The following is a 27,358-nucleotide window of genomic DNA, read 5'->3' as shown; positions in this document are numbered from 1 at the left end:
GGGAGGGGGTATGTGGGGGGGGGGGGGGCAGGTGTGCATGCATGGCTGTTCACATGGCTTCCTTTCTGCTACTTTAGCTGCAGGCTATCTTTAGCACTCATTCTTTCCCCACAGCAAAGATTACACAGCAGCAGCTGTTGGTAGCCAAACTATTCCCTCTGCTGGGCTATTTTTAACTCATGCTAAAACACAAGCTAAGAACAGCCGATATATATATCGATGACAAGACCTTGCAACACTGAGGGAGGGCAGTCGGCACGATCCTCTACAATGAGAACATGTAGGGCGGATTCATCACCAGGGTAGCGACTGGATGAGGAGGGAAGGGTACAGGGTTGCGAAATACCACACATTGGGCTGACGGGCGCAGTGGCGTGGTGGTAAGACGTCGGCCTCCTAATCGGGAGGTTGTGAGTTCGAATCCCGGTCGCTGACGCCTGGAGGGTTAAGAGTGGAGATTTTTCCGAACTCCCAGGTCAACGTATGTGCAGACCTGCCAGTGACTTGACCTCCTTCGTGTGTACACGCAAGCACAAGACCAAGTGCGCACTGAAAAGATCCTGTAATCCATGTCAGAGTTCGGTGGGTTATGGTAACACAAAAATACCCAGCATGCCTACCCAACGAAATCGGAGTGAAGCTGACTATGCTCTCAGAGTATAGTTTGGGAGAACACACGTAACCAGAACATTCTGGAACGCTGAAGAAGAAAAACCATACATAGGTAACATTAAATAACAAAAAGGGCTCACTCCGCTAAAAACAGGTGTCAGCCACTGAAAGCAAATCTAATTCGGTCTCCTGGCACTTAACAAAGAAGAAGTTAGACACGTCACATCCCGTATATCGAGTGTTTAAGACATCCAATTTGTAATCGCTGCCAAACTTTGAAGTCCATGCTTAAATCTTTAAAGATATTTAGGATGTTACTTTCAGTAGAATGATAACTTCTTCTTCTTCTTCGGCGTTCCAGTGTAGAATGATAACGAAGCCAGGATCGTGCAATGCCGGGTAACTCTTGTCTTGTCTTGTGGGTGCCTATAAAATATATATAATTACCTCATTTATTGCGTGAACTCTTGGACTGCTTTTCAGGTTCCCTCGTTCAGTTGGATGTGGGTAATAAGATTGTGTGGGGGGTCAACGAAGATGATCGCGTCTACTACCGTTCTGGCATCACTGGAAAATGGTAAATATATGTGTAGTCTAAGTCACTGTGTGTGTGTGTGTGTGTGTGTGTGTGTGTGTGTGTGTTTGCGCGTGCATGCGTGTGTGCGTGCATGTGTAGTTTGTTTTTGTGCGTGTGCGTTAACGTGTGTCTTCGTGTGTGTGCGTGTGTGCATGAATGTGCGTGTGTGTGTGTGTGTGTGTGTGTGTGTGTGTGTCTGTTCGTGTGTGCGCGTGCATGCGTGTGTGCGTTCGTGCGGGTTTAATTTGTGTGTGTGCATGTGCGTTTAAGTGTCTGTTCGTGTGTGTGCGTTTGTACATTGTGCGTGAATGTGTGTGTGTGTGTGTGTGTGTGTGTGTGTGTGTGTGTGTGTCCGTATACGTGTGCGTGTGTGTTCGTGCGTGCTTGCGTGTGTGTGTTCGTGTGTGTGCGTTTGTACATTGTGCGTGAATGTGAGTGTGTGTGTGTAAGTGTGTGTGCGTATGTGTGTGTGTGTGTGTGTGTGTGTGTGTGTGTGTGTGTGTGTACGCTCCCGTATGTGCGAACAAAAATGCGTTTGTGAGTTCCCGAGCGTGATTCCATGCGTACCTGCATAAGTGTTCATGCGTTTGCATGTCTGTACAGCCCCGAAGGCAAAGACTGGGAGCTGGTCATATCAACATGATTTCTTCTTTAGCGTATAACTGACTATGGCCTGCGTGAAAAGTCGCCCCCCCCCCAAAAAAAAAACAAAACAAACAAAAATGAGGTCGGTAGAACTCCGTGCATAGCACGCCAAGCGGGGAAAGCGAAGGTCGAACTGACCTAATTCACACAACGACTGCCGTGAGTATTGTGTCTCACAAAATAGATGTTTCCTAGTTAGTTCGATTTTGACAGATGTCCGCTGAGCTCAGTGGATAGGACTGCGGCGCCGTCTTTGAAGTCGCTGGTTCGAGCCCCGTCAATGCCATATTTTTTTTAGTGTATTTTTATGAATCATGCGCGCTTTTCCTGTTCAGTTTATAACACACAGTATACTATTTCTTTTTTTTTTTGGGGGGGGGGGGAGTTTTTTTTGTTGTGCTCATTAATTAAAATAAATCGCAAGTCAAGACTCAAATACTATAACATTTTAATGTCTTTATAAAAAAACAATAATAAATGCCTTGTAGTGCCGGGCGGTTTAATTTTTTTTAATTCACAGTGTTACCATAGTGTTATAATTGTTACCGTAGTGGTGTTACCTTAGTGTTGTTACCCTGGTAGTGTGTGTGTGTGTGTGTGTGTGTGTGTGTGTGTGTGTGTGTGTGTGCATGCGGATGTGCTTGTTTGAAAAATTAGTGTCAATCATGATTGACATCAAGTGTAATACCTTTGGCATGGCATTGCACACCCACACACACCAACGCATATATACACACGCGCGCACGCATGCACACACGCGCACACACACACACACATACACACACACAAACAAACACGCACACACACACACGCAACGGGCGCGAACACACACACACACACACACACACACACACACACACACACACACACTGATATAAATGCAAACACACAATTGAATGCAATACTTTTATTGTAGCTCGTGTAAGGCTACCACACCCCGGCAAAACCAACAGAGGCCAAGGTACCACGCAAGAGTAAATTCAGTGAAGGAGCTAAGCATCTTCGTCTTGACAATAAAACCTGTAGATTTGTGTTAATGTGTGGAATTACTCAAAATAATGTTTCATATTTCGATTGATGAATTAAAATGTCCTTCGATGAAGCATGGGCAGCGGTTATGAAAACGTGTATTCAATCACAAATCAAATCTCACGTAAATAAGTCAGTGAAGAAATGTTCTTTTATAATTGATCGAAATATGACATCTGACGCATAACAAACCAAACAGCAAATACAAAAAGGGGGAGAGGAGAAGGAGGTGGGGAGAGGGGGGCAAATGGCGCAGTGTTGGTCTACCGTGGTTCCTTACAAGACTACGCGCACCGTTTCTGGTACACAAAGGCACTAGGATATCTATAGACAGGCGAGTCTTGGCGAGGAGGGCTTGAGTACAAAAAACAAACATAACCGTTCGACATGATAAACGTATCCAGAATTGTACAGCTAGAGTCTGCTACACACGCGTCCAGGCAATCTCCTCGCTTGTCAACAGATAATCTCGCCTTGTTGTGTCCATTCATGTAAACGCCTGGATAGACAAGGAACTCGCCCTGCTGGTCGGCCACAGGGCAATCTGAACAGAAAGTACAGCGATACTTCTCCTTCTTTTGAGATAGATATAGACAGCCAGTCATAACAGGCAGACACACACAGACACACACACAAACACCCACACAGACACATACACAAACACCCACACATACACCCACACACACACACACCCACCCACACACACATACATACACACACACAGACACACATACACGCACACACACACACTAACACACACACAAACACACAGAAACACACTCACACACACTTACACACATACACGCACGCACGCACGCACGCACGCACGCACGCACGCACACACACACACACACGCACACACACACATACGCGCACACACACACACACACACACACACACACGCACACACACACGCACACACACACATACGCGCACACACACACACAGAACATGTTTGATTGAGCTAGCTTACACTATTGTGTGTGCTATGCTAGTCCTACTGATATAGGTATCGAGTTTGAGCGGTGTCATGACACAAAGCGCTGTTTTTCAGCAATAACCGAATGAATTGGTTTGACACTTACAGATGTGACGCAATGTTCCAAACAAGTTTCAAACCCTTCATAGGAGTGTACACTTTGTGTCCCAAAAACATACATAACTATTCATGTTTTGAGACAAATATTTGATACAGGTATTGCCCAAGTTTCATGTTTAGAGACAAATATTTGATACAGGTATTGCCCAAGTTTCATGTTTAGAGACAAATGTTTGATACAGGTATTGCCCAAGTGTCATGTGATTGTGTAACCTCTGGCGTAGATGTGCTAGTCGTGGCGCAGTAATCGTCCTAAACATAGCAAGCGTGTTTACAGGCCAAGCGAATGTGCGTCAGTGCTTACATGCAAACTGTGGCAGTGTTTGTATCAATCAATTTCCTAACGGGATATTAATGCTTTAAATTGCGTGTGAAATTTGTCGCAATATTTTGTTGGCCAAGTTTACTTTAACGTCCTCGAAAGCAATCCATCCAACATCCACCCACAACAAACACTCACCTTTCACACAGACGGCCTGTCCATTGGAGTAGTAGTAGCCGAGAGTACAGAGACACTTGCCCGCGAAACACGTAGCGTGGATGCCGTCAGGGCAGTCACCGTCAGAGCCACATGCTCTTTCCAGCCATGGTGCTAAACTCACCTCAGGAGGGTAGGTGGTGGTTTGGTAAGACACTGCGTCTTCAATGGAAAGAAAAGATCATGTGTTGAGACTGTCAGCTGTCTGTATGTGATATAAGTCTCTCGGAAAAATGGATCTGCCACATACATTCCAGTTTTTGAAAGTCTTAACTCAACGCCATATATGAACCTAGAAAATGAGACGCGAGTCCATTTCAGCCTAGAGAGAGCACTTTAGACACAAATATACAAAGACAAAGAAATAGTGACAAAGTGATAGAGACCACGCGAAATGCACACACACACACACACACACACACACGCTCATACACGCAACATTCATGCTCACAAAGCACAACCTCACATGCACATCTCCTACACACAAAACACACACTAATATGCACATTGACAGACGGACACATATTCCCTTCCGAACAAACACACACAAACTCACATACACAAACTCACACAAACTCTCTCTCTGTCTCTCGCTTACACATAAACATAAACACACACACACACACATACACCCACACACACACAAACTCTCTCACACACACATACACACGCATGTACGCACGCACACGCACCCCCCCACACACATGTATTCCCTCTTTTTCACACACACACACACAAAACACACGCACACACACACACACACACACAGTGACAGACAGACAGACAGACAAACAGACAGACAGACAGACACACACACACCCACACACTCACACATGCTTCATGCCCTCAATTCAGGCGATCCATGCCCTCAATTCAGGCGCTTCATGCCCTCAATACAGGCGCTTCATGCCCTCAATTCATGCGCTTCATGCCCTCAATTCAGGCGCTTCACGCCCTCAATTCAGGCGCTTCATGCCCTCAATTCAGGCGCTTCATGCCCTCAATACAGGCGCTTCATGCCCTCAATTCATGCGCTTCATGCCCTCAATTCAGGCGCTTCACGCCCTCAATTCAGGCGCTTCATGCCCTCAATTCAGGCGCTTCATGCCGTCAAGTTTGTGCAAAAGAGTGCGGGTGCCCCCCCCCCCCCCTTCCTTAAGATCCTGGATCCGCCCTTGCACTGCAAAGACAATACGTCATGAGGACCCCAAAGGGTTTAAACTCGTGATCGTTTTTTGACCTTTCTGTGACCGTGATTGCCGAAATTTCCATTTCTGTGATCGTGATGGGACTTTGCCCGTGATCCGTGATGACAAAAAAATCAAGTCTTGTGATCGTGATCGTCATTTGTTTTCGTGATCGTGATGGGCATTAGTACGGTGAGAAGGTGTAGGCTCTAACGGTAAACCATATTGGTGTTACCATAGTGTTGTTACCATAATGTAGTTACCATGGTGGTGTTTGACTAATGGTGTTACCGTAGTGTTATAATTGTTACCATAGTGGTGTTACCATAGTGGTGTTGCCATAGTGTTGTTACCATAGTGTTGTTACCATAGTGTTGTTACCATAGTGTTATAATTGTTACCATAGTGGTGTTACCATGGTGGTGTTTGACTAATGGTGTTACCATAGTGTTATAATTGTTACCATAGTGGTGTTACCATAGTGTTGTTACCCTAGTGGTGTTACCTTAGTGTTGTTACCCTAGTAGTGTGTGTGTGTGTGTGTGTGTGTGTGTGTGTGTGTGTGTGTGTGTGTGTGTGTGTGCGTGCGGATATGCTTGTTTGAAAAATTTGTGTCAATCATGATTGACATCAAGTGCAATACCTTTGGCATGGCATTGCACACCCACCAACGCATATATACACACGCGCGCACGCATGCACACACACACACGTACAAATACACACACACACAAACACACACGCACACACACACACACACACACACGCAACGGGCGCAAATACACACACACACACACACACACACACTGCTCAGAGAAACAAGAAGGGAATATCTTCTGATCAGAGGGAAAAAAGGAGAACATTCTCGACGATGCGTTCTATCCCGGGGGAAAGCACTTGGTACTGCTTCATGTGTGGCACCAACTCCCCTGAGAACATGATACAGTGCCAGAGGTGCACACAGTGGGCACACGAGGACTGCGCTGACAGCAGCGGACAAAAGGACTTCGAAATCTGTACTTAGCAATTTTTGTGTGTCTGCAAAATCTGTTCTTAAATCTGTTCTTAGTTATTTTCTTTGAGACTTTACGCGTAATGATTTTTACATTTAGACAATTGAGCAGGTAGCCCTTTTATATCTATTTGTCAACAGAAGAGGGGTACAAATGAAGCTGCGAAATGTCGTGGTACTGCTTCATGTGTGGCACCAACTCCCCTGAGGATATGTTATAGTGCCAGAAGTACACACAGTAATCACACGATGGCTGCGCTGACAGTAGAAGACAAAGGACATTGTCTGCGAAATCGGTTCTTTGCCTATTTTTTCCTTTTTTTTTTAAGGTTTTGTTTTTCAGTCCTTTTTAGACCTAGCCCTTATTTATCTTTTTGTTTTACATTTAAGGCTTAAATTTGTTATCCGATTTGTTATTTCCTTGGTAAAAATCAAAATATGATGTTAAAAAAAAGACATTTACATAAAATGGCTTAATCAAAATGTTATGACGTATTCATTTATCTTGTGTGTGTGGCAATGTGTGCTTGTTTGTGTGTGAATGAGAGTGTGAGGGTGTATATGTGTGTGTGTGTGAGACACAGACAGAGCTAGAAAGAGAGTCAGGGTGTGTTTGTATGTGTTCCGAGTTTGACAACACAGTGTTCCACTTTACACACCCATGCGTCCAACCTGGAACAAATGCAGACATTTTTATTATGATCAGTCTGATGAGTTGCGTGACTTTTATTTTATTTTATGTGGTTCGTTTATTTACTGATAGAGTCTAGTATGTGACAATATAAAGAACGCTTTGCAAAATCAAATGTTTTTGTCTGGTACGGCTATTTCTCCTTAACTGTTCCAGGTTTAGCGACTTTCCCCCTAATTGGTTTTACAATCAACAGCCTCATCAGAAAGACCTGCTCTCAAACGCATCTGCCTAGTTTTTTTATGATGGGAAGCATAGACTGTAATAATGCTGAATACATATCTGTGTCTCCAAATATCATTTCGGTCTTAAGTGCTTCTATAATAGAATTCCAAAATAGAATTGCTTCTACTACAGAATAAATTCTATGTATTGCTAGAGATTATAGTGTAAATAAACAGTCGCCAGTGATTTGTGTTAGTTACAAGCGCTTACCGCAGTTGTCACTGATGTAGTTGTTCATGGGATCCACAGCCGAGGTGTCGCCATCACACACAGACGTCAGACAGTCGAAATAGTAGTCTGCCAGGGACGTGTCTGACGTTGCCAGGCACTCGGCTTGCGATGGATCAGCGAAGATGGCCACGCACTCCATCGCGGCTTGCTCCTTGTATTGACAGCTTGTGAATTTGCTGGCCAGGTTCTTGCAGGTTGCACTGCAACATTGACATCAAGTCAATGTTCATCCCGATCGCATTCATGAGCAAGGTTCAAGGGAAAATGTAACTTTAAATTCATACACTGGATTATTCCAGTGTCATATTGTACAGAATGCACGGCGAGAAACCACATTCATAAAGTAGGAAATGTAAGTTAACATAGTACGTAGGAAAACACATTGTACAATAAATGAGGTTGATCGGAGATAAATAGGTCATACTATATCATGCTGCTGAACAATGTTTAGAGGGAGGTAATGCGTGTGTGTTGCGTGCAATGACTGAGTAGCGGATAGTAGTATTTTCATGATAAGGGTTTGTTCTCATGGTGAGAGACACAGACTGGCAGATGAACACGGTGAGAGACACAGACTGGCAGATGAATATGGTGAGAGACACAGACTGGCAGATGAACATGGTGAGAGACACAGACAGGCAGATGAACATGGTGAGAGACACAGACTGGCAGATGAATATGGTGAGAGACACAGACTGGCAGATGAACATGGTGAGAGACACAGACTGGCAGATGAACATGCTGAGAGACACAGACTGGCAGATGAACATGCCGAGAGACACAGACTGGCAGATGAACATGGTGAGAGACACAGACTGGCAGATGAACATGGTGAGAGACACAGACTGGCAGATGAACATTGTGAGAGACACAGACTGGCAGATTGCTAGGAAGGCTCAAGCTGTTTGAGAAAACGAGGAAAAATGTGACCCTCCACCACGGAATGTGTCGCATGTCACCTCGCGCGGTTCTGCGCTAGGCTTAATATAAGTCCGGGGAGTGTCTGGTAACAGTGGTCACCTTAGTCACAGGCTTATAACTCAAACAGTTTTTGCTCTTTTTTAAAACGGTTTTCACCACTGGATAGAGCATAAAAATCTCTTTAGGAAAATGTACAAATATGAAAATCATGCAAAGGTGACATGCGACTCATCCCGTGGTGGAGGGTCACAAATGTGGAAAATGCGAAGTAAATTCAGACCGGCATAATGCTAGGAAGCTGTGCGCATGTTCTGAGAGTAGCGGCTGATTGGTGCCTGGGCCAGTATGTGAAAGCACGAGAGGGTATTTGTAATCACGCTAAACATCAACTGGGAGGAATAACAAGGCGAGCAAATTGAAACGTGGTTTTTTTAAATGATAGTGTGAACGAACTTTCTCCCCCAAGTTATATATTTAGATTTCAAAGCGCGTTCTGACCTAGTAAATACAGCAAGTGTTGCCAAGACGTGTACGTGTCGAGATGACATCCCCCTCACACGTACTAGACATGAATTGGTCCAGATTCACAACCCCTGGGACTACAACAAGTAGCAGACGGGTGTTTTGCTTTCTCTATATTGTATGCATGTATGAGTATATCCTTTTGTTCTTGAGGAGTTACCACAAGGAAGTTCTCTGCAAAACTGTGCCACCCATGTTTTCCTGCATGTATTCGTGGTTTCCGAGTCCTGCGATTGTTGCGGTTATAGCTTAGGATCTTTATCGTGTGCATGTATGCGCACAGTGGTGTTCGGACACCTGAAAGAAGTTTGCAAACGTTGATTCTTGGAATCACAGAGTTCGAACCCACGCCGATAGCAACTAACTGGTTTTAAGGCCGGCGCAATACCGACTAAGTCACGTCCCAGCAGAGAGTCACTGTAATAAAAGAAAGCACGTCCAAGCTTATATTTGATACTTCTCTACGTTGTGTTTGTACGCAATGCTTACGTGTCTGAAACTGCCTTTAAGTTTTCACATTTACTTGGACACTTGCACGATTCACTGTGACAAAAACGTGTGTCAAGTCCTTCTCTCTTTGGTGCAAATAAATCCACCACACTCAGCTGTTACTGCCTGGAAACCAGAACATACAATTCCGCTTTCGCTTGCCCTTCCTTCGCCCGGGGTCCTGATTTGGCCTAAACGGTCCGCTGGACCATAAAAGCAACAGTTAACTAACTTCCTTCGCCTTTTCATGCCAGTTGTCTATGCTGAATTTGTACAGACGAAGAACATTTACAGCAAATTTAGACGAAACCAGTTACTAGTTGACGTCGACGAGTAGAAGACGAGTGCAAATGATGTATACTGAGCGGTCACGTTTGATTATTACATGAGAGCATTCCAATTTAGATTAGAAAACAAGCAGCCATGTTTGAATAAAATGTTGTGACTTACCTCTGAACGACATTGTCGTGATTCAGCACGATGTAACTGACGAGCGCGTCATCTGTCATATTCCCTTGCCCCGGAAAGAGGGTCACCATCGCATTGTTCATGGCGTCAGTCGTTGTCTCGTCCCCTGCATGATTTGAAAGCACATGGACACGTTTTTAAACGTGGGGCGTTAGAGAGAGAATTGAATTGAATTGAATGGAACTTTATATTTCGAGGGTGACAGAATTCGCAACGCCAACCTGCTTTTTCGTTATCCGGCTTACTACATAACACATCAATATAATCAACATGTCCAGCAATCAATAAGACATTTCAAATGCATTATATGATGCATTGGCAATGATGGAAAATTATAACACATTTTGTGTTTGCCTAATAAATGCTCTTTGTGCATTGTGTAGAATCATGTGGTTCAATACAATCAGATAGTACTAATACTTTATCAGCTACAAAACAATTGTACTTACAAATTGTGCAAGAGAGACAGTATGACAGGGTTCTTGAAAGTTGGTTCATTGGTTTGTAACTGATTACGATCTATTCCTGCAAATACCTTGATACAGATGCCTTTCAAAGGGCCACGCTACAGAACAGAAACACCCCTGACCGCGACACCAAACTATCCCCTGCCATGTGCATCTTTGGCCATCCAATCAGGGACTTCATCCCCATACTCCCAGGAAACTACCAACCACACCGCACATGGCGTGAAACACTGGCCGCACGAGAGTCCGCCCTACGCAACCGCCACATGCAAAACTGGGAACGATGGTCCGAAAGGACAAAACGACTACCACCCCTCAAAGTTGGCGACTACGTCCGAGTCCAAAATCAGGTTGGACCCCACCCACTCAAGTGGGACAAGACTGGGACAGTGATCGAGGTTCGCCAATTCGACCAATATGTGGTAAAAGTAGATGGATCAGGCAGAGTCACTCTACGCAACCGCAAATTCCTCAGGAAATACTCACCTGCTATCCTCCCCTCTACAACAAGAACCATCACCATTGACATGCCCCTTCCCACTGCGCCCACTCAACCCATTGCACCCAGTATAATCACTCCGCAAACAGCACAGCATGGGACCTCGGGCAATGTGATCCCACCCCCTGTCAACCTTCCCCAAGCACCCACTTGTGCGAACCATGACCAACCCTCCCACGACGCCGTGAGCCCAACACCTCCTACACCCCAACTATCGCCCAAGATGCGTGTACCCCAGAGCGCTCTTGCTACGCCTACCCGCCCAACCCAGAGTCCCTGTGGGCAACGCACCGCCACACCAAGGATCAGACCGCAGCATGATATTCCAGCCGCCAACCCCACTGTTTCATCAGGAGCCCAGCCGGAGAGTTCTACCCATCAGCCCAGACGCTCCGGCCGTACTGTTCATGCACCCAAATGGCTCAATGACTATATTCCTTAACGCCATCTTATTACTGGCCCGTCCAACACCCATTCCTTTATCCTCAGCCTTTAGTAGTACTGACTAAAGACTTGGGGGGAGATAACTGATTACGATCTATTCCTGCAAATAGACAGTTTAGTCAAGGGACATTACTCCTTGAAAGCTCTAGATCAAAGATGGCCGCAAATGAAACACGTGCACTGCAGAAAGAACCTTTCACCTCATTTATCTGTAAGTTCTGTTCTATGCAATTAAGCTACTTCATAATTCAATCATAGTGTTATTCATGCATAGTCACAAGCTTCTGTCCATGCACAGTATCTTTATCTTTACACATTTAGCTGAGTCATAATCGTACATCAATAGTTAGTTCCATGTTGCCTAATGCTATTAGTCAACATAGTTCATTTCCTTTCTTTGATTGCAGAACCGTGGTCATTGTTTGAATAAAGATTATTTGAACAAAGAGACAGCGTTCTTATCGAGTTTGTGACTTAAATACATCAGGAATGGAGTTCCACACAAGGCCCCACGAATATGAGAGACTGAACTTGTACAGGTCAATTCTTTGGGTTTGAATAATCCATGTGTTTTATGTTATTGATATATTTATGTTGTAACTTTGAAGCAATGAGGAAAGATGCATTCCCTGACATAATTTTTTTTCTCATCTTTTTAAAAATTTTTTTCTAGATTATTGTATATTTAACTATAAGTGGTCGTTGTCTATGAATTGTTTTTAATGCTTGTATGTTATTTCTTATGAGAAAACTTTTTATGTAAAATGTTAAATTTTAATGTCTAATGTAAAGCGCCATGAGACTGCCATTTGGCGGTGAACAGCGCCATAAAAGAATTGTTTTATTATTTAAGTTATTGAGACATCCCAGTGCACTAAGGGATTTATAGAGAAAATCGAGAAAATTCATAATTGAACGACGCGCATTGCGCTGATTTCAATAATTATTTTCGAGATTTGCTCTATAAATCCCTTAGTGCACTGGGATTGTTTCAATAACGATATTGTCAGTACCGCCAGAGAAAAAAGAAGATACAGCACGCACATTTTGCTACGCGCATTTGAATAGGCATAACTGTGTGATCAGGTCGTGGAAGATCTACTTTTGTGTGGGCTGTCTCAAGCGTGTCGTGCTTTTGTCACACGCAAACTCTTGTTTTAATTTCTGACTCCCCTTGAATTGACTAACCCCAAGGTCGACGGTTAGCACATTTTCAAAATAAATGTGGCATGTTTCTCGTGTGGTATTTTCACTCATCGGGGAGTCTGGTACTAAATATGAACGGTAAGAATGCTCTGAACCCTACACGTATTATATCCCCATCGTTGTATCGTTCACATTTGCCCAACATGTTAATTTGCTGAGCGGGGTTTATGTCGTCTGCTAGGCTATGGCAATCGAACCACTGCAGTCTCATTTCAAAAACAAAAATTGCTCGTCACGTTGCACTGAGTCTGCACGCTTGAGGCAGGCTGGTGATAAGTCCTATCTATGGTAAGAACGTTCTAAACCCTGCACGTTTTCGATTCCGATTGTTCTTGCCTTGAAATAATAATTCGGAAACCATTCATTTACTGAACTGATGCAGTCGTATTTCAGTGTAGTCTGCTACTTCCAAATGCTGATCTAGCTGGTACGTTATCGCAATAACACTTGTGTTTTCTGTTAGCTGCTGGGAATTGTATACTAACTCATCATTTGGTAATGTGGATAATAAGCTACATAATTATGAGAAGAATCTTCGCAAGTCGAGACTAAAAAATTAGACACAGCGGGTTCTATTTTTAGATCAGTGGCAACTGTGGCACAGGCACATGCAATCTGTCAGAAAAAACCCACTTCTGCTTTAATTGAGAAGCAGGAAATTTATGGTCATTTGGTATTGTGAAGAATATATGCTACATGTCATTTATTAATTCTGAGGATGAGAGTACAGTCTCGCTTAGGCAAAGGGCGGAAGAATACGCTTTGGGGAAAAGTTAGCGCACTCTTGGAGTGCGCTAACAGTTTTAGCGCATCGCCATTAGCCAATCAACTGGTTAACATCAGTCATGTGACACCAGTACTTACTGACAATTATTATTGTAATTCAATCAAGTTTGCGTTTTAATAAAACAGATCCTGTGATTGGTCAGAATGCCCCAACTCATTAAAAATTACCGGTCATTAATTGTTGATAACCACTCGCTAAAAAAATCCATTTAACAACCTGCTGGCGAGGCGCATTGATACAGCCTCAACTAGTCTCGGTTAGCTTTGAGGGTCATTTTACAAGTAGGAAATATGAAGGCCAACGAAATACCGAGACCATAAGGTATGCGAAGTGATGACGTCGAATACGTGACGTAAGTTGATGCATGAATTCTTCTGGACTACGTCAGTCAATTTCAAAGATCGCTTTTGTGATGAAAAGAATTTGTTTTAGAGTTTGCTGTCCAACCCGTCAAAAAAGAAGGGAAAATGAGTGTGAAAGAAAACAAAACAGGAGCAGAGTGATACGATAGGAATACAGAGACATATTTCTTGGGACTTGACCCTTGCAGGTAGGTGGACTGAAAGTAGTGTGTGAACAGAACAGAACCAATTCTGTCTGTTTACAACCGCATGAAAGCAGGAAAGAGATCGTCGTCAGATTGAATTACAATAACATTAACATGCTTCCATTTGAAACTTCTCGGTCTTCATCGGGGATTGACGCCCTCCCAAAATCTAATTGAAGCCCTCCGTCGCCGGGGCGTCAATTCCCGATGAAGACCTCGAAGTTTCAAATGGAAGCATGTTAATGTGTAATCATTATTAATTGTATATAGAGAATGCTTGCTGTGTCGTACCATATTTACACGAGTTGTTTTTTTAAATATTGAACTGCGAGCGAAAGCGAGCTGTTCACTATTTGAAAAAGCAACGAGTGTAAATCTGGTACGACACAGCAAGCCATGTAGTATTCTGTTTATTCTACATTACCCGCAGACAGCAGCAGTCGAGTGTGCAAGAAAACTCTCTGTCACACGAATAACTCGTAATAGCGATTATGTCTCACAGCATAGGCATAGAAAGACAGAAAAGAGTTTTGGGGGACGAAATAACAGGCACAAAACAAGACTGAAAAACTCAATTGGCCTTTTACACATCCCCTACACACGCATGCGCGCAGAAGATAGATTCAATGCGTTTCGTGTCTTTTCTGGTTGAATGCATTCAACAAAGTATTAACCAACGTTTCTGAATCTTTCAATGAAAAAAGATAAACTTATTTTGAACCAAACAGCACATACCAACGAAAGCTAAACGTGACACACAAACACACACGCGCACTAACACGGATTGAATGCAAAGCGCGAACGAACACGGAGGATTTTTGTAGGTCAGGTCGTGGGAAAGTCCACCCGAAATGTTCCACAGGGGAACTGGTTGTGTTTGTATTGTTTATTTTCTCACAGTGATGTTGATGGTTTTTACAGTGCCGTTTTGAAAGAATATTTTCCGAATTTGGGGCACACTTTTGACTTTTGGTTCGTTTATCTCGTCGAAGTAACATTCGAGTGTTTCTAAATCAAAACCTTCCAACACCGCTGGTGCAGATTAGACCTGCCTGACTGTCTGGTGCGTGTTAGAGCTGAAGACGAAGCCTCAATCGCCAAAGCGTCACCTATCTGTAGGTCCTGAGCATCGGATGTACGTTGATACGTGGTAAGATCCGCACGGAACTGTCTATGCAACTTTTCCTTGTCACAGGTGTAAGGTTCGATCTTTTCTTTGAAATTTCGTCCTCTGTGAACGTAGCAAAGCGTTTCTCCATTTTCGGTTTTCGTTGCAGACGACGATAGTGAAAGTAGTACCTATTGTTTTGTTTTGACCTTTCGTATTCAGGGTTCTTAATTGAAGCTTGGTAAAGGGAGCTTGTCGTGTAAGTGGAAAGTTGACGAAGCTTTTGAAAACAGAAATTGAATGAAGAAGAAAATGGGGCTTTCAGTAATATACAGGAGAACGGGGTTGGTGTTATTATTTTTCCGTCAAACACTTAGTACACAGATAAAACGTGATTGACTGACCAAGGCCTGTTGGCACACTATTCAGAATGCACAACAAAATGTAACAACACTTTGATACCCATCTTTTTACGTTCGTGATCACTTGAAATGAATACTGAAAACATAAGTGTTTAAGGTAGTGACTGAATGTATGTGAAGGTAACATTTTTCAGAAATAAATGCATAATCAAAATAATTGATTTCGGCATCAAAGCGTGTAACATACAATCTTGCACACGTTTGCTTAAAGGCACAGTGCAGCTCACAGCCTTCGTTTTGCGTTTTTGTTGCAGCTAAGTGTATTTACAGTTCAAAAATCCTCATATGGTAGTAAAACAAACCCAAAACTACCCAACGACGACATCTGTGCATAAATTAACCTAGTTATTACGTGGTGTTTGGTCGGAGTTCGATTCAACTGAGTGATTCCGGCCTCCATTTTGTTTTACACAAACTCATGATGACGTCTGACATAGTTTGCTAGTGACGTGTCCTTTTGTGCATGATGTGGTGATCTACCTGATCTAAATTTAGATCCAAAAATAGGCCAAGACCAGCCGGGTCCGAGTACGAAATTAATTCGTAAAAAAAATCGCAGTTCTTGACTCTTTGGGTGCAAGTCAATGAAACTTGGTAGTTCTTCTAACGGATAGCTGCCTGAGGTATGGCTAAAAGCCCCAGGGGCTCCGCGCACCTGGATTTGACAAGTTCAGTACCTTTTAGTAGTGGCAAAGAAGGAATGCGTGTGACATACTGTACTTACGTGTATTTTACTGAAAATGTCTTGCAGACGAAGCAGCTAAATTGAAGACGCTTGTTTTGGAACCTCGATCTCTTGTAAAGCCTCGGCACAGTGCAATCTATTACGTCAAAGCAAAGAAACGTCACTCTGAAAGTGTGGCGTGACGTGTTAGTTCTAAAGATTCATCGAGGGTAATTAGCGAGCGCAATTTTTGTTTCTATAATGACGTTTGTCTCGGTGACTTTAGCATCATAAGCAGTGGAAAAACAGGTCCCTGCCAGACTTGCTTGACATGACCTCATTTACATGATATACACACGTGTGATTTGAACGATTATTATCTCACGGGTGTCTCTCTCACGTATGTAGGATAAATATCAATTATTACACCTTTGTTATAGGAAAATCCTAATTTGATAGGAAGAAACTGTAATCTTTTATAATCATACGTGGGAAGAGATGTATTTTTAAAAGAATTAATTTCTATCTTTCCTTGTGCGTAGGTTAAAAACTGTTTAATCTTTAAAACCTGATATGTTTTTTAGATGAGCTTTTGCAAAGCGTTTTGATTTTGTGACTGAGACAGGTTATTATCAATGGTTATCAGGGATCGCGCTAGCTTTTTAAAAAACGCGTAAGTCATACGCAACGAAACGAAAAAAACGCGTCACGGACCAATATTTTTGCGTACTACAAAAACACGTACAGACACAAACAAAACACGCACGAAAGACTTAAAGACACTCCTTACCTAAATACGGCGAGTTTTCCTGTCGAACTCCGCGCACGCCTGTCGAATAACACCCCTGCTGTCTCCAACCTTCGGGCCTTGCGAGTTTGTTTCCCGCTCTAATACGACTAGACACACTTTCCGCCTTTTGGAAGCGCGAGATGGGAGAGCAGCTAATGTCTGTTTCATTATCCGACAAGACATTATCTGGTAATACCCTCGTTACGTTCGTTTGCGATACTTCGATGCAAAAAGAAACGGACTTTAGTTTTGACGCGCAGATTTCATGTGTGTCGTCACTTCTCGAGCCCTATAGTCAGTTTCAGGATCGGGTGATTATTAAGTCAGAGCAAAAGCGCTGCGTGAAGACAAGAAAAAGTTACAATATTTTTGCGTATGGCTTACGCGGCGCGGCGAAAAAAACGCGTCAGCGACTTTTAAAATGCGTCAAATACGCAAAAATCGTGCGTAAACGCGATCCCTGGGTTATTCCCAAGACTTTATGGCTTTAGACTTTGGTTCCATCTTGATTTCGTATTTGCAATGTCGAAAATCTAGTTGATAAATTTGGTCGTTTTTATCTCGTGGTTAGACGCATGCATTTAGTTTTATTTGGGTTCAGTGACAAATGGTGTAGTTCTGATAATTATAGCAATCGATTAAGGTTTTCTTGGAGGATTGTTTGCTATTTCAATAAGATCTTGGTGAACGGAATGAATTGTAGTATCATCTGCCACAGTATGCACATGTACTTTACAAATATTGGAAGGTCGTTATAATAGATTGAAAATAGTAAAAGACCAAACATAGAACCTTGTGGTGCTCCAAACCTTTATGTTTGTTTACAAGAGTGTGATTGGTTTAAAAAAAAAGTACTTTAGATTTTAACATGTAACCAGAATTAGTTGTCAATCAATTAGGTCAAAAGCTTTAGTAAAGTCAACAAATAGCAGCACAGAACAGGTTATAGTTAATTGGTCAGTCATTGGTCAAATAAACTGTTTCACATTAGTGTTTTGGGGTTAAACCTGTTTGATTTTCGTGCACTAATTCATTGTTTTCAAAGTGTAAAATAATGTGCTCATTGGTATGTTTAATATAAAAAAAATAAATGTTAATGTGTTTATTGAGCGAGAGACAGAGTCAGAGAGAGAGAGAGAGAGAGAGAGAGAGAGAGAGAGAGAGAGAGAGAGAGAGAGAGAGAGAGAGAGAGAGAGATCGAGGGAGAGAGAGAGAGAGAGAGAGAGAGAGAGAGAGAGAGAGAGAGAGAGAGAGAGAGAGATCGAGTGGGAGAGAGAGAGAGAGAGACAGAACGAGATCGAGTGGAGAGAGAGATCGAGTGGAGAGAGAGAGAGATCGAGTGGAGAGAGAGAGAGAGATCGAGTGAGAGAGAGAGAGATCGAGTGAGAGAGAGAGAGAGATCGAGTGAGAGAGAGAGAGAGAGATCGAGTGGGAGAGAGAGAGAGATCGAGTGGGAGAGAGAGAGAGAGAGAGAGAGAGAGAGATCGCGTGGGAGAGAGAGAGAGAGAGAGAGAGAGAGAGAGAGAGAGAGAGAGAGAGATCGAGTGGGAGAGAGAGAGAGAGATCGAGTGGGAGAGAGAGAGAGAGAGAGAGAGAGAGAGAGAGAGATCGAGTGGAGAGAGAGAGAGAGAGAGATCGAGTGAGAGAGAGAGAGAGAGATCGAGTGGGAGAGAGAGAGAGATCGAGTGAGAGAGAGAGAGAGATCGAGTGGGAGAGAGTGGGAGAGAGAGAGAGATCGAGTGGGAGAGAGAGAGAGAGAAAGATCGCGTGGGAGAGAGAGAGAGAGAGAGAGAGAGAGAGAGAGAGAGAGATCGAGTGGGAGAGAGAGAGAGAGATCGAGAGATCGAGTGGGAGAGAGAGAGAGAGAGAGAGATCGAATGGGAGAGAGAGAGAGAGAGAGAGAGAGAGAGAGAGAGAAAGAGAGAGAGAGAGATCGATCGAGTGGGAGAGAGAGATCGAGATCGAGTGGGCGAGAGAGAGAGAGAGAGAGAGAGAGAGAGAGAGAGAGAGAGAGAGAGAGACACTGACAGTTTAATTGAATATGGGCCTACAGCCCCTTTCAATGGGGGGTACACATGAATCACAGGAAAAAACAGAAAACATGATATTTAAACGTATGCAAAATACACAGTGGTTTGTTCCAAGCTTTCCTCTATCTATAATCTTGCACATCAATGCTGCCTAATATATATACATACAACCGAACAATAAATACAGCAACAACAAAACCTTCAGCGACAATTAATCCTCATTATTATTTAACATTGACAATCTTAACTGAAATGAAAAAAACAAAAACTTTGCTAAATCTACAATTGTTTCTGTGTCTTGTTTTTTAAACATGGTAATCATAATGCCCAACTGATCACCAACACTTAAAAACTGTGCTAAATATTTTTTCTTAACTCACAATATGTTTGGCATTCAAAAAAAAATTGGATTTCGGTCTCTAATTTATCTTCACAAAAGGGGCAACACTTGTTTTCTGTTGAATTTTGGAAGCGATATCTGTGGTCTGGATATTTGAGACTGTGCCAAAAGGTCAGGTGTCATGTCTACTGTCCCGAATGACACACGATTGCTGACATTTCACCATTGCCAACAGAATAAACAAATAAGAAATAGGTAGAAAATGAATGTGAAAACTGACTTTAATTGTTGATCAGTATTTTCTATACCACTAACAAATAATCTACTTGCACATAGCTGTTTGGCAAATGTATGTTGCATGGGACACACTGACATGAAAGTGGAAGATGTTTTTCCCTCTAGAGAAACTACATATCAAGTTACACTTTTTGTGCTCTTCCATTCCAGTTGGCAATCAATTGTTAACGCATGTTATTAGAAAAAATAGAACGAAAACAGATTAGATAGAATGAAAAATGTACTGGTGATGTCATTTGGGACATACTGACATGAAAACGTCACCTTTTGGCACAGTCTCATTTATCTGTGAAACGCCCATTCTAAATTGAACGATGACATTTCTGTACACATCTTTCCATACAATGTCCACATAACGTTCTTTTTCAAAACAGGCTTTATATTTTCCATACAGTGATAGACGCTCACTCGAGTCCAAATGATTACGCCAATCATGACAGAAGGAGTGGGAGAGACAGAGAGAGACAGAGAGAGATCGAGTGGAGAGAGAGGACATTGCACACCGGTACGACCGAACTAAGGTAACGTTAAATTACTGTTGTGCAGCGGGTTAAAAGAATACCCTATACCTCGGAGATATACCTTCACTCGGTCTCAACGACGTCACGTGACATGTTATATGGTGGAAGAGAATGCTGTCGCTTATTTTCCTTTTGAGGATGAGGGTTTAACATGGATCGGGAACTTACAGGACAACCGCGGCTGTGCTTGCAAGTTTGGATAGTTCTTTCCGTGACTGAGCATCGTTTCAGTCTTACCGAACTGAGGGTGGAAAATAAGCGACAGCATTCTCTTCCACCATATAACATGTCACGTGACGTCGTTGAGACCTAGTGAAGGTATATCTCCGAGGTATAGGGTATTCTTTCAACCCGCTGCACAACAGTAATTTATTGATACCTTAGTTTGGTCGTACCGGTATGTAATACCGAGGGAGGGAGGGAGGGAGGGAGGGAGGGAGGGAGAGGGAGGGAGAGAGAGAGAGAGAGAGAGAGAGAGAGAGAGAGAGCGAGTGGGAGAGAGAGAGAGAGAGAGAGAGAGAGAGAGAGAGAGAGAGAGAGAGAGAGAGAGAGAGAGAGAGAGAAATCGAGTGGGAGAGAGATCGAGTGGGAGAGAGATCGAGTGGGAGAGAGAGAGAGAGAGATCGAGTGGGAGAGAGAGAGAGAGATCGAGTGGGAGAGAGAGAGAGAGAGATCGAGTGGGAGAGAGAGAGAGATCAAGTGGGAGAGAGAGAGAGAGATCGAGTGGGAGAGAGAGAGAGAGAGATCGAGTGGGGGAGAGAGAGAGAGAGAGAGAGAGAGAGAGAGAGAGAGAGAGAGAGAGAGAGAGAGAGAGAGAGAGAGATCGAGTGGGAGAGAGAGAGAGATCGAGTGGGAGAGAGAGAGAGAGAGAGAGAGAGAGAGAGAGAGAGAGAGAGAGAGAGAGAGAGAGAGAGAGAGAAAGAGAGAGATCGAGTGACGAGTGGGAGAGAGAGAGAGAGAGAGAGAGAGAGAGAGAGAGAGAGAGAGAGAGAGAGAGAGAGAGAGAGAGAGAGAGAGAGAGAGAGAGAGAGAGAGAGAGATCGAGATCGAGATCGAGATCGAGTGGGAGAGAGAGATAATTCTTTAAGCATTTTCTTACACATCTTTAAACAAATGCGTAAACTTTTCTTTGACTCTTTTTCACTCGCACGTTTTACAGTGGGATGCTCACAACTGAAAGAAAGAAAGAGGGCGCTGATCACTTGTAGTCAGAAAGACAATGCTGCTCATCGGTTTTAACCAAGCTATCTTCGGCTTAGATTTATCATTTTAAAAGCTACGTTTACATGTTAAGGAGATAAGTACAGTGAAAGATACAGTCACAACCCGCAGCTATGCTAACAGGCAGATATCCGTACCACACAGTGACTCTGGCAGACCCTCCGATACAAACTCTCGGTCCGAGCACGAGACGACCACGCTCCGTTCCGCACTGCTGAACTCCACGCTGAAGACTCCGTCCTTCCTCAACACAGCAGCTGCCCTGGAGTGGTCGTAGTCTGCGAAGTCCACAACGCTCTTAGAGCCCTCCCTCACTTGCCAGGGGTTGGTGGTTCTGTTTTCGCTAAACTGGATTGCAGAAAGAGCATGCGTTAGATCAGGACATATGTGACCCTCCACCACGGATTGAGTCGCATGTCATCTTTGCATGATTTTCATATTTTTACATGTTCCTAAAGAGTTTTTATGCTCTATCCAGTGGTGAAAACCGTTTTAAGAAAGAGCGAAAACTGTTTGAGTTATAAGCCTGTGACTAAGGTGACCCTCACACTGTTACCAGACACTCCCCGGACTTATATTAAGCCTAGCGCAGAACTGCGAGAGGTGACATGCGACTCATTTTGTGGTGGAGGGTCACATATTTATATTGGCAAGTCTCGTTCACATTAGCGTGTTTCTCACGAAGTTCAACAAAAGTTCTTCTGAAACATCAAAGCGTAAGGTTCCGTTCTAAAAAAAGGGGAACAGATCGTGTCTTATCATACAAGAATCGGTTTAGCACTATGCATTTCCTGTCGTAAACAACATCAACCGCAACACAAAGCATCATTATAATCACCAAAGCCATCATCATTAACAACAACAACAACAATGTCAACCGCACCACCATGATTACCACTGTCACCACTACCACCACCATAACAACAACAAAACAACATCAACATGATTACATATCTATCCGATAAACGACCACATTTCTATACTTGTTCCACTTAGTAGACAACTACATTTATTTAAATCTATTTAAAGTACCATTCCGTCTCCAATGAGGTTAGCTGACCAATGAAATCTTTTCGTGTAAACAGCAATACGAACTTGATGAAACACATTCACACTAACATTCAACACCTTTGAATGGCACATACTGTAACGGTTCCTCTTAGAACTGTGTTTATGTACGATTATTCTTTTTGGTCGCTGTCTCTGTGTTATAAGTAGGCCAGTGAGGCGCAACAAGACAAATGTCCATGTTTATGTACAATGAACATGGACATTGAAGTTTTCTTACGTTATCTAATCTTATCTTATATCATAAATGTGTGCTCGATTTCTGTCCAACCCAAAGTAACTGCTTGGAAGTGTGAAGAGAATCAAATTATTATGACATAACGATACCACCGCGCATCAAGTTTGATCATCGTGCCCAACTGCGCCAGAAGTCTGACAGAGTGATTATGCTTTGATCACCCTGTGGCACAAAATCTCCCTTTTTCCGAGAAAAAAAAAACCTGACTCAAAAATAAAAGTAAATAGAATACGTACACACCTCGTTTCAGCGGATATTTAAAGTAATGTTCTTAGTTCGCGGTCATGAAATATCTCGCTAAAGCTCAAATTGTTCATGATCAACTAACTTCAACCATTCTGTTGAATATCCACTGAGACTCGGTTTGTAACCCCTAGTTAAACGTGCGGCTAGCAGATGTGTGTCTATGGTCACTCCAAACCTTGTCCAGTCGTCTCACTGAGGTTTGTATCCCCACGAATTCACTGGTATTAGCGTTGACCACTTTGACCAACACGGTGTTCGAGGAGAAACGGTGACTGTCTTCCTGGTCTACCGCGCTGCCTGGAGTCACCTTGACCCGGTAGTCCCCGCACGTGAAGTCCGCGAGACGATACTTACAGGGAAGCTCCACGTCCGCTGTTTCTCCGTTGAACATTGTCAGTGTTCCGTAACGTCCAATGGAGCATGCTTTCTCGTCTGAGAGAAATCATAGAAAGGAAAATATTCAGATGGAAACATTCTAAATTAGTGTTGAAGTTACATTGGAAGTCCTCTGTACCATCTTGTTTTATTGTCATGGCTCTTATCTCTATTTCACACATGCACGCCTAACACAGAAAAGGACAAGCGTGTTGTCTCTCAGCATTTAGTGGATAGTCATATGTACCGTTGACATGGACAAGCGTGTTGTCTCTCAGCATTTAGTTATAGTCATATGTAGCGTTGACATGGACAAGTTACATGTTGAACAGTCATTGTTGTTGTTTCTAAGTATTTGGTGGACAGTCATGTACTGTTGACAGGCACGGTTGGCCTAGTGGTAAGGCGTCCGCCCCGTGATCAGGAGGTCGTGGGTTCGAACCCCGGCCGGGTCATACCTAAGACTTTAAAATTGGCAATCTAGTGGCTGCTCCGCCTGGCGTCTGGCATTATGGGGTTAGTGCTAGGGCTGGTTGGTGTCCGGTGTCAGAATAATGTGACTGGGTGAGACATGAAGCCTGTGCTGCGACTTCTGTCTTGTGTGTGGCGCACGTTATATGTCAAAGCAGCACCGCCCTGGTATGGCCCTTCGTGGTCGGCTGGGCGTTAAGCAAACAAACAAACAAAATGTACCGTTGACATGGACAAGCTACATGTTGAACAGTCATTGTTGTTGTTTCTAAGTATTTGGTTGAACAGTCATGTGCCGTTGACATGGAGAAGCTACATGTTGACCATTGTTGTAGGTTTAACTACACCTACTTTTAAAATGTATTAAATCGTCAATTTCTTTAGTCAACAACTTTAAGTGGTATGCTCTTTCAAAACATTGTGTTTACGAATTTGGGGTTAGACTCAGCAGTACGAGGTTTGAATAATTGAGCGGTAGCAAAACGCACCCGATTTAAACCCTTGAAGACTTGTTCCATTTAACATATCTGTAGGTCGGAGATGGCAAAATAACCCCCATATCATCGGTGACTTGAAGACAGCAATGTCAGCCAGGTTCAGGGCAACCCCCCAGACAGGCAAACGTTCGGAGGGGTTATTTAGAACACATTTTAGAGAGAAGATCAAAGTAGGTATAATATCGTTAGACCAGTATACCAAAACGTAAGCTAATGCGCACCAACTATGAAGATAATTCGTTGAACTCAAACTGACTTAAAAAAAAGAATCCCTTCGTGTTTAACTCACGCTTACAAGTGGTGTGCTCTATTTACCAATCGCTGCCTCTCACAAGACGTAAGACGAATGTATGATTGTAAAACTTCTTTTATTCTCAATTCATACAGGGCCGTAAAAGACTGCAATAAAATCAAAGGAACAGTCATGATTAAAAGCATAAAAACAAGTGCTAAAAGATGATGTACAGTTATAATAGCATCTATCACCTTTTCATTATGCTTTACTTTATCACATATGTTGTTTAACATTGCATTTATGACATTATCATTTTAAAGTTGAATAAAATGACAATGCTCAATCTGATCACAATTTGTTCTTCGTTTACAACAATTGCACATTTCGCCATAGGTTGTCATACACACTTTCTTACAAACACAATATTCACAATGCATATGTGCATACCTCGTCTTCTCCTAGTGATGACAGCGCATAACAACAAGGCATGGGGATTGCCCACACAGGTTCCTGAAGAACACAAAATATATGCTTATAACGATACATCAACGAATACAATCTAAGTTGAACAAACAAGTGATGCGAGAACGCACTGGGGCGAGGCAACGATACACACTGGGGCGAGGCAACGATACACACTGGGGCGAGGCAACGATACACACTGGGGCGAGGCAACGATACACACTGGGGCGAGGCAACGATACACACTGGGGCGAGGCAACGATACACACTGGGGCGAGGCAACGATACACACTGGGGCGAGGCAACGATACACACTGGGGCGAGGCAACGATACACACTGGGGCGAGGCAACGATACACACTGGGGCGAGGCAACGATACACACTGGGGCGAGGCAACGATTCAACATTAAAATTACGTATGAACCCAAGACAATAAAAACACAACACGTCAAGGTCAAGACCAAAAATAGCTCTCGTTCAACCACGCACATTTCCGCAGCAGAAATTGCAACTCCATTATCAGTCATTTTTACCTCAATAGTAGGTTTTCCGAATAAAACGCTTTGGTGCATTAAAACATAATCATATTACGTTGCGAGAACAAGCAATAGAAAACTTTTCTTACCTCTCAAGTCCGAGACGATGCCAAAAGACTACCCGACAGGTCTGTTTACACTGCGAGTCAAAATGTCAAGTGACGTTCTAGAACATCTCCGAATCTCGCGCGAACTCGCGCATGAATACGTGAAACCTATTGGCTTGGAAAAGCGCGTAAAGAGGCACAGGCGCCCGACCGATAAAACAACAAGTATTGCGGCAGCAACACGAAGGCAATCCTCCATGGGGGAGACCCATTGTCCACTATATGACCTGATCATGGATAATCTCAAGTAATTGTACACCAAATATGACGTAGGTCGTTCAACAGTGATATCAGTGTTTTTATTGGTTGCATTTCTGGGTGTCACCTTGAGTGTTAGGTATAATGAGTATCCATGTTAATCATACCTGCCAGTGAGAACTCAAAGGTGACAACACTGACGAACAGCACCAGAGGTAGGAACAAGGCTGATGACAACGGCATCTTCAAAGTTTGCTGCAAATCAGATCTGACAACAAAGTGGCAGTGCAATCATTACACCAAATTACCTTAACCATGAGAGCAACTGTTATCATTTGTGTTCACTCGAAAATGTCACAGTAAATGTAACGCTACTATAACGTTTGTAATGTCAAAAATTGAAGTGACGTTTTCATCCTAAATGTCCGATTCAAACGCATGTGACGTCCCGCATATTATATATATATATATATATTTTTTTTTTCAATTTGCCGGTCGTTTTTCAATTTTTACAAGTGAATTTAGACATATCTGCTTCGGTGCATGAGGGACGCTGACTGGCCCAAACAATCGCTAACACGCCCGTGCAAACCGAAACGTCTTTCCCTTGAGCAGATTACTGACAGTCACGTACAACCGAAACGTCTTTCCCTTGAGCAGATTACTGACAGTCACGTACAACCGAAACGTCTTTCCCTTGAGCAGATTACTGACAGTCACGTGCAACCGAAACGTCTTTCCCTTGAGCAGATTACTGACAGTCACGTGCAACCGAAACGTCTTTCCCTTGAGCAGATTACTGACAGTCACGTGCAACTGAAAGGTCTTTCCCTTGAGCAGATTACTGACAGTCACGTGCAACTGAAAGGTCTTTCCCTTGAGCAGATTACTGACAGTCACGTGCAAACCGAAACGTCTTTCCCTTTAGCAGATTACCTTCATTCATGTGCAGTCCTGTGTGCAAAGCGATACTAAATTGTGTTAAACATTAAGCTTGTGGCACAAACATGAAAAATCTTTTGCCTTTGAACATATTTCTTAAGAAGTCCTTTAATATTTTTATGTTTAACAATAGTAATTAGTGTGTTTTTCACTGTTTTGAATGTATGTTACTTTTGCTAACACAAATACTGGGCTCTTTTGTTACATTTAGTCAAGTTATGACTAAATGTTTTAACATAGAGGGGGGAATCGAGACGAGGGTCGTGGTGTATGTGTGTGTGTGTGTGTGTGTGTGTGTGTGCGTGCGTGCGTGTAGAGCGATTCAGACCAAACTACTGGACCGATCTTTATGAAATTTGACATGAGAGTTCCTGGGTATGATATCCCCATACGTTTCTTTCATTTTTTTGATAAATGTCTTTGATGACGTCATATCCGGCTTTTCGTGAAAGT

The 27,358-nt window shown here is 43.1% G+C and overlaps 1 protein-coding gene across 1 annotated transcript; it reads right to left on the bottom strand.

Moving 5' to 3' along the window:
- Positions 1-2,726: 2,726 nt before the first annotated feature.
- On the bottom strand, positions 2,727-26,268 carry LOC138950642 (uncharacterized). Its single transcript, XM_070322357.1, has 7 exons — positions 26,131-26,268; positions 23,257-23,513; positions 21,667-21,877; positions 10,169-10,292; positions 7,766-7,986; positions 4,423-4,554; positions 2,727-3,407 (listed from the first exon to the last, which is right to left on the bottom strand). The coding sequence occupies exons 1-7, from the start codon at positions 26,204-26,206 to the stop codon at positions 3,148-3,150; spliced, it is 1,281 nt and encodes a 426-aa protein (XP_070178458.1). The 5' UTR covers positions 26,207-26,268; the 3' UTR covers positions 2,727-3,147.
- Between the last annotated feature and the right edge of the window lie 1,090 nt (positions 26,269-27,358).

The sequence above is a fragment of the Littorina saxatilis genome, linkage group LG16, assembly GCF_037325665.1.
Source record: "Littorina saxatilis isolate snail1 linkage group LG16, US_GU_Lsax_2.0, whole genome shotgun sequence".
Taxonomy (NCBI): domain Eukaryota; kingdom Metazoa; phylum Mollusca; class Gastropoda; order Littorinimorpha; family Littorinidae; genus Littorina; species Littorina saxatilis.
This window is presented reverse-complemented; position numbering and strand designations above follow the sequence as displayed.